At 35.2% G+C, this 8,970-nt stretch overlaps 1 protein-coding gene across 2 annotated transcripts; it reads right to left on the bottom strand.

The window, feature by feature from the left end:
• Positions 1 to 2,765: 2,765 nt before the first annotated feature.
• Positions 2,766 to 8,684, bottom strand: LOC116776256 (spliceosome-associated protein CWC27 homolog). 2 transcript variants are annotated; one of them, XM_061525356.1, is made up of 10 exons: positions 8,515 to 8,679; positions 8,077 to 8,185; positions 7,716 to 7,816; positions 6,760 to 6,910; positions 6,164 to 6,347; positions 5,701 to 5,831; positions 5,331 to 5,577; positions 4,899 to 5,087; positions 3,227 to 3,340; positions 2,766 to 2,960 (listed from the first exon to the last, which is right to left on the bottom strand). In XM_061525356.1, the coding sequence occupies exons 1-10, from the start codon at positions 8,554 to 8,556 to the stop codon at positions 2,813 to 2,815; spliced, it is 1,416 nt and encodes a 471-aa protein (XP_061381340.1). In that variant the 5' UTR covers positions 8,557 to 8,679; the 3' UTR covers positions 2,766 to 2,812. The 2 variants fall into 2 exon arrangements, with proteins under 2 accessions (XP_061381340.1, XP_061381339.1); XM_061525355.1 differs by lacking the exons at positions 2,766 to 2,960; positions 3,227 to 3,340 and adding an exon at positions 3,515 to 4,722 and having other exon boundaries at positions 8,515 to 8,684.
• Positions 8,685 to 8,970: the final 286 nt, after the last annotated feature.

The raw sequence follows: 8,970 nt of genomic DNA, 5'->3' as shown, positions 1-8,970 counted from the left end.
CACATAATTATCTGAATACGAGAATAATATCATTTTTTTTGTCCATTCCAGTTACTTTTAATATTTCTGTGTAACTCAGACTGAATAAAAACGCTTTGTAAACAAAAAAAAATTATTAAATAAATCTGAATTTCACACACGACGTTTATAGCTCTTTGTTTACGACGAGTTCAACGACCTACAACCCTAATTACACATTTTAAAAAAGTTTTATTATTTACAATGAAAAGGAGTTTTGAGGTTCAAAACGTAACAAATGCTTGGAAAGACATCGATAGATCTTTGATCGATAATCAATAGTCCCAGTATTAGTTAGTAAGCTTCGTTCAAACGTTTAAAATTACTATGAGAACATTTTTATCGATATCAGAGATTGATTGTAGGTAATATATTTATTCCTCTATAAGTCATTTTAATACAAATGTTATAGAAGTCAGTCCTCGTGATGGCACACTTATATAACTATTTCCACTTTCAATACTCGTAAGTAAAAATAACAATAAACAATGTAAAATATAAATATTATGAACAAATAAGCATTTGGCTTTGTATTCTGTTCCTACATGTGCCTGCGTGTACCTTTTACAATTATAAACTTATCTCTTTATTATAAAATCTTTGAACTTAGATATAAAGTTCGTTCAGTAGCTGTGTTTTTATTCAAACTTAATTAAAATTAAAAAAAACACTCGGTGTTTTTCTCATTAAAAATGATAATATTGTAATGTTTAAATCAAGAGGAAGTTTTGATTTATAAGTAAATATTAAGTTCTAAGAAAAAAGTAAAGTAATTGTAGTTGGAGTATAATTTAAATAATCATTTGAGTTATACAGAATTATAAATTGACACAAACTTGCGACTCGTAGAATACCGTACCCTTTTTCTACCCAAGTTAAGGTAATCCGAACGTGAGCCGCTAACTTAACTTAGCTATTACTTACTAATGTCAGTTAAATTAACATCGTATCAATTCTCTTCTAGACATATTCCTCATTGTATGTTGAATCTACGTTACGTTTTTTTGTTTACTTAATTATTATTAATTTTGTGATCTTATCACTTGTGTCAGAGGTGTGACGCGCGAAAAGAGATTACTTTAAGGTTAGCGAAAACGGTGAATACCTACTTAATTGTCGGTTCTTCATTACAAACTCAATCAAAATTTTAAAACTTTTAAGTATATCTATACATTTAGAGTGAAAAGAATAAAATATTCACAAAATAAGTATAATAAATGAATATAAAATATATATTTTTTATGTCACGAAGCCTTAAATTACAGTTCCGGTTCCAATATCCTGAGAAATGGAATACTTCCCACGCGATTAAAAACCTCCTGAAACCTCTAACGGTTAAAGAAACATAATCACGAGAAATTCTTTATTTAGTCTGCATTTTAACTAAACTTTCTTTGTAACAAAAGTTGCTTAAAGTAAGACCAAGACAAAGGTTTTATTGTATTAAACATTTTAACGTGGTTTTTAACTGCGTGCCAGAAGAATGGAAGATATAAAATATCTGGAACGTTTTATTAATATAGTTATAATTAGTGTTTTAGAACATTTCATAAAGGTTTAACTTTCATTTTCCAGTTAAAAACCGAATTTTGAAATTAACAGATCTGTGTATGTAGGCTTATGAACAAAAAACCTTAACTATGTTTTAGGTTCAAAACTTATAGTAAGTAATAAGACGGAGACACGGTATGTAGATGTATTAGTTAGTGGATTTATATAGAACAATCAAAACTTTTGAAGGTATTGTAACTATCCTATATCTTATGGAACGAGACCCATGTCAAAGGTGAACGATAGATTTTGTTTGCTGCCACAATTGTTTTAGGTATGGTGTCAGATTTGTTTTTCAATGTCAGCGTTACTTCCAGTAATGTCCTACAAAATGTAAATGATTTTACGGCTCTGGATACGAGTCCTTTTGAGCCTTCCTACAAAATGTTGAAGCCAGTATTTACAGTTATCAAATACAGGTTGACTTAAATGTTGCCATTACAAAATAACAATAGCCCAGCATTATAATTAATTTTATTCTAAGGATAAGGTTGTTTTATAATTAGTAAGGCACGGATGGCGCCACTTGCAGCAATGAAAGTCACGACAACCTAAATATAATTCTAGGATTTGAAAGAGTTTTATCAAAGAAATGGAAACCTACCTTATAACCTTAATAGATCGGAAATCACTAAATAGAACTGTGAGAGAATAAAAAAATATATATATGTAAAAAAAAAATCTATATCAAAGTTATTTTGATCGGTCAAATATTTGAGTTAAATCGAGAAGTTCAATTGATGATCCGTTGAGAACAGAAAAAATTCGGTTAAAGTTAAGCTCGGTAGTTAAGAAAACGATACAAAAATGAAGTTTTTAACTGTTTTATGAATTAGTTTGTTGTAACAAGGAAGAATATCTTTTACAGTGATAAGGATCGTAATGACTGGTTATCGCAATACATCTGTGTTCTATGACCCGTATATCTTGACCTCCAGATAGCTCGTGATACATAGGTTCATAGACTCGTGGTTAATTTAACTGAATACTTAACAAAGTAACCAGGGTTTGTTCACTGAGTTACTCACTAACATCTTACAACAAATAATCTGTTAATCAAACCGTTCGACGATCACGCTTACCGTTAGTACGAGCTTCCTAGTATTAAAACTCAGCACTAACAGTTTGTAGTTCCTCATTCATAAAGTATCAGCGTGTCCGCGTGTATTAACAAGACAGGCATTAAAAATAAAAGCACAACATGTAATGTATTTATTTCTATATCTCCTATCTCCATCTCTCTCTACTTATTCTTCTTCCTGTCCTTCTCTCTCTTCCTCTTGTTGATGGGGTTCCTCGGGTCGTAGATGTCGAACCAGTCGTCGCCCTTGCTGGACGCGTCCTTCGCCAGAACGGCGCCTTTGTCTTCAAAATGTAACCTGTGACCGAGCCTTGAACAAAATCATTTTTATTTAGCTCGGAACTTGTTTATATGAATGATTAATGGATCGAACACAAACAAACAGACAAACAAACAGACAAACAAACAAATAACTTACACGCCCCTTACAATAAATAGTACACACACCAAATAGAAGCTAAAGCAAACAATATTTTTTTTATTCTGATATGAGACAGATAATTAAATATTCATAAAGAGCGGAACTACTAAACGTACATATATATTAGTTAATGTGACCTCTCAGTGACCACTCACCACTTATCATCGGTGACGTCATCGTCGTCGGTGACGTCACCGTCATTTCTCCTCTCCTTGATGTCGTGCAGCTTGGACTTGAACTTGGCCAGCAGCTGCAGCGTGAAGTCCTCTCTACAACAAGTCAAGGTCCGTTTTATTATATTCAGTATCGATTACTCTAACGCCAAAAAAGCCTTTAGAGTTACATACAATAAAAATTTTTTGCTATTTGATATTCCAGTCATGGGTGACGTTTATGATGAGTGGTGATGAGTTCATCGGTGATTCATAATAATAAAAAAAGCGTTAGTTGAGAATAATTTTATTAAAATACAATACATTTAACACGAATTAATATTCACAGTGACTTAATTACGGCTATTATGTGTACGGTTCGGTGGCTTCCCGAGTTACTAACGGCTTGTAATGTCTTTGTGCTGACGAGTGTGGTGGAGCTGAAGGCGTATCGGCTGTGACGGTCAGATCAGCTCTGAACCCCTCTCTATATAACCAAAGAATATTCAAGAATGGCTCATAATAAGAAGAAAGCAACAAACGAAACGAGTAGGTTCTTATTGCCTTAATGAAAAAAATAATAATTTTTCGGCAGTGATAGAAGACAGTAGAAAACTCATCTAATTCATCCAAACTCATCGAATTCATCTGAATTATGAATTATCGCCTCATCCCAGGGCCCGTGGATGTTGTCTTTATATTTCTGCCACCTTACGAACATCAAGGGACACCAGCCACTAACAACAAGGACTAAGAACACAAAATACAACAACAGACTAGACGACACCGTGTACAGAGATACAGCAGTCATCAACAGAGTGATGGAGAAGAGAAACAAGAAGAATCTAGAGCCGAGGAACACGGAGAACAACTGAGGGCTCAGCACAAAGAAGATAACCGAGATAGTCAGAAGAACGAACGCGTCGAATGCTGTTGATAGTCTCGAGACTAGACACACAGACGAGAAAATGGCGGCGTTGATAGACAGAGAGTTGGAGACGAAGGCGGAGGACACGCCGTAGTCGAAGAAGATGAGGTGGACGACCAGCATGCACACGGACCACGCGTGTATGGTGTCGGTGCTGACTGTGTCCGTCAGCGTGTGCAGCACGGGAGACAGGATGTACCCTAGCACTATGTATATGAGGACGATCTTCAGGTGCCTCAAGAGCCTGCAACCCTCCACCCACACGTACATCACGTAGCACCCACACGTGACGGACGTGGACACGTACATAACTGTGTGCGTGTGGATCCGCTTGTCATGCATATGCACGAACAGCACGCCGAACAGAACACACAGGCACATCCTCAGCACGACCCTGAACGAACCTTGGACCGCTTGCGACAGAGACACTTTTTCAATGAAGAGATTCTTCTGTAACTCTTCTAGGAACTTGGAGTCCGTGTAATTGTCTGGGAAGTCGCGGTTCTCGTACAAGTTCTTGACCCAAACTTTCCTTCTGGTTGTATTTCTCGTGAATTTCGTTCTTCGTCCTCTGAAAATATTTCCTCTTCAACACACGGGAGCCACACAGACCTGTGCTGTGTCGGTTTAAAAGCCACACAGCTCCTCTTTAACTTATCTTCTAAGCTATAATGTCATCGCACATCTCTACAGCTACCTGGGAGTCGAACCCGGTATAACGTTATAATAATAAATACATATATCAACCTGGCAGCTCCCTTCTTAGGAATCTTCTCTTTCATTTTCTTGTATTTCTCCTGTTCTTCCACAAACTCTTTGTACATTTCGTTGTCCTCTACAGTCTTCTTGGTTTCTTTTTCTTTTACTTCTTCTTTAACTTCTTTAGGACCCCTCATTTCTTTCTTCAGCTGTCTGATTTCGTTACGTATGCGATCTCTGAAAGAAGAATAATCACAAATGTTATAACGTGCAAACAATTTAGTTGTTATTTCTACGGATTTCTTTGAGAATATAATTTATTTCTGTCATATCTCCGTTTAATGTCAGGCAATGAATGTGATAATGTAATTTTCTTAAATTTTATAAACACGACTATAGAATATTTTAAATTAAAAACAAAAACTTTTTTTTAATTAATTTTATAAATATAAATCAACATCAATTAATCTCTATACATACGTTTCCTTTCTTCTCTCCATATCTCTTTCCTTCCCCAGATAATACTCTTCTTCTTCCTCTGACTCGCTCTCTTCCCTCATCTTCTTTTCCTCCGGACTGCCGTCCTTCTTGTTCTCCCTCTCATTCGTATTTCCATCTCTTTCTCTCTTCTTCAACTTATCTCTTATGCTGCTGACCGCTGACAGTGTATCTTCTTTCTTCTGTTCTGTCTTCTGATCGTCTTTCACGTCATTTTCTAATTCCAGTTCTGGAATATCAATTTGGATTGATTTTATATTTTCTTTAATTGTACCAACACCACATTTATTAAAGGGTTTCTAGTAGAGATATCTTATATCTTATAATAAATATTAGGACTTGCTGTACACACCGGCAGCCGTTTTGCTGATGAGCGTAGGATCTTGCAGGAGGTCGTGTGTGGACTTGGGTTTCCCTCTGTACTCCTGAGCTTCATCCTCGTCTTCTTCAGCGTCCTCACCGAAAGACAGAAGACCCAAGTTCCTACAACGTTTCTACATTAATTTATGTTTAATTTTTTAACTCAATAAATATATTATGTATTTATTCTCTTTGAAAGCCAATTTTTCAAAGAGGAGCTTTTATATAAGGAGTTCAGACAGAAAATATAGTTCATTGTTTCAAAAAGCTTTCGGCATTTTACTATGTACATATTTAAAATAATCTCAGTTATTTGGGACTAACTATTTTATTTAATTTTTTCTTAAAATCATTGTTAAAGAAAATACTTTCTAACATATCGTTTGAAATGAGGACTAAAGACATTTTGTTTGTGCCGCTGACTATATCTAATCCCCCTGTACAAGTCCACTCACTTCACACCCTGTATCTCTTTCTTCTTCGTCTTCTTCTCTTCTGGCACGACTTCCTTCACTCTAGGCGTGATGTCGGTGAAGGGGTTGATGATGACTGTAGTCGTGATGATGCGGTGAGGATGATCAGGTCTGTCGTCGGTGATCAAACCCTCCGTCAGTTTGAGGACGTTGTATATTGTATCACCTTCAACATATGATATTACAGCATCCCACGAGTTGCATCTCAACAGCAAATATAAATTAATTAAATTCATTACAAAAATGATTTTTTGGGAGTAAATTAGCAAACTTAAAATTAAAAAAACCAAGAGTGGAATAAAATTTTTTTTTTTTTTAAATGTACAAACCCACAAATCTAAAATATTATTCTATTCACTAGTTTAAGACGCTTAGGAAGATATGTTACAGATTATGAATACAATCCATCCAAAAATATAGCAACTTTTCCTGTTTTGTGGATTTCAAACAGACATTTAAATGTTTTTTTAAATTTTATAAAACTTGAGTTACTTCTTCAGCTCGACGTTAGACGGACACGTTGATTATATTCTGTCATCCATAAAGAAATATAATAGATATGAGATGTACGAGCTCACCGGTAACCTTTCCAAAGATGGTGTGTTTGTTTTGCAGCTCGGGAGTGGAGCCCAGGGTTATGAAGAACTGGGAGCCGTTGTCGTCCTTACCAGCGTTGGCCATCGCGACCAGACCTCGACGGTTGAACCGCAGACGAGAATGGAACTCATCCTGATAGGACCACACTCAAACGACTAAATATTTGCAAGTGAAGAGGTACTTTGTCATTTTTTTTTTAATATCAGAGGGGAAAAACGAGCAGACGATGTACTTGATGGAAGGTAGTCACCGTCGTCCATGGACATCTGCAGCGTAAGGGATGTTGTGGATGCGGTGCCGACCTTGGTTGATTAGCAATATTAAGGGGTGGGAATAAGGAAATGGCAGGAAAAATTGAGAATAGGGAAAGGGCCACCGACTCTCTCACTCATCGGACGAAACGCAACCATTAAAAACTGCTTCACGCCGATCTTCTGTGAGAGGATGGTACTTCCCCGATCAAGCCAGCCCATGATCCCCTATTGATCTTCCATGCAAAATGTATTGGACTGGATTTGATTACACTTTCCGATAATGTAGCGGAGACATCAGAATGACATATGTTATGATTGATTCAATTCTCACATGGAGGAGGTTAGAGCATTAATCACCACGCTTGCTCAAGACGGATTGGCGATTTCAATCTTATAATTTGAAATTATGAGACCAAGTTTCTTTATTATGTTTTCCTTCACTGTCTGTCAGTGGTGTCTACATACTCATAGAAAGTACATATAACTTGGAAAAATCACATTGGTACTTGCCAGGTTTCGAACCCGTGACCTCATACATGAGAGACGGGCCGTTAACCTCTAGGCCACGGCAACCTAATTCAGTTAAAATGAGAAAGAAACTTATCCAATTAGCTGCTAAGTTATAAAGCCCGATAAGTGATTAAATTTCTATGAAGCTGTGAGTTATCTGTATTCTTAAATACCTTAAATGGTTCTCCGTATATCGATTCACCGCCAGTTCCATCCCCGTTGGGATCACCGCCCTGCACTATGAAACCCGGTACCACTCGGTGGAATATTGTACCTGGTTCAGGGGACAGCAAAGATACACTAATGTGGCTTTATCATACAAGAAGTCGATCTGTGTCTATGAAACTACAAAGCTTTGGAATATAATATATATATGTATGTAAAATATGTATATATTTTTAACCAACTTAAAATTTAACTTAAAGTTGAAAGTTTGGCAATATTTTTTATGTCTCTGCAATTATATTACCGACTTCATTTCAATACACGACTTTTAAACTTACTTATAGAGTTTTTCAAGTTCATTCAACCTACCATTATAGTATCCTTCCATACATAACTGTATAAAGTTACGGCAAGCTTTAGGCGTCTCCTTGGTCCATAGTTCAATGTCTATGTCACCGGCTGAGGTCTTCAACAGCACCTTCAATATTGTTTGGTTCATTGTTAAAATGGTACAATTGATCAATAACAGGGTTAAATATCATCTAGAATCGGTTGATGTTACTGTATAACTTATTAATCAATAATATAATTGTAAATATTTAGCATAAACGGTCCAAAGAAGGAAACATACATTAAACTCATATTTTTACAAGTCTTATAAATTACCGTGCATTTTTAAACCGACCCATAACGATCTAACACCTTTATTGAAATAATACTGGCATGCTTTACTGTTTTTGATAGCTTAACTTATTTTATGTTTTATTTGATAACACTTTTATTTGAAAAATCTCTTTTATGCTTTACCTTGCCCAATGCCGGCGGTTCTTGAATGTATATGTTACTCATGCTTATGTTATTATTTATTCCAACATACTCATTATACGCTTAATGTATTTATTGATATTATTTTTATCAATTCTTTATAAATATTATAATATGAATTTACTACACAACTGTGAATGAAATGTCAAACGTCAATCAATTGATTTTGACAGCAATAACTTCAGTTTAAAAATCGTATCGTTGCAAATATGAAAACATTGTTTAATTGTTAAAGTTCTGAAAACACCAAAATTATGAATAAAGGTTTCAACTTCATAATGATTCGGTGTTCTTATTAATATAATATAAATATGTATATGTGTGACAAAAACAGAGTTAAAATAATGAAAAAGGTACTACTACTACAGCGTTACTGAAGAAGACATTTGTAATTAATATTTAAAAAATATATATTTTAAATTACTAAAGATTTCGTAA

Source organism: Danaus plexippus, chromosome 28, assembly GCF_018135715.1.
Source record: "Danaus plexippus chromosome 28, MEX_DaPlex, whole genome shotgun sequence".
Classification (NCBI taxonomy): Eukaryota; Metazoa; Arthropoda; class Insecta; order Lepidoptera; family Nymphalidae; genus Danaus; species Danaus plexippus.
This window is presented reverse-complemented; position numbering and strand designations above follow the sequence as displayed.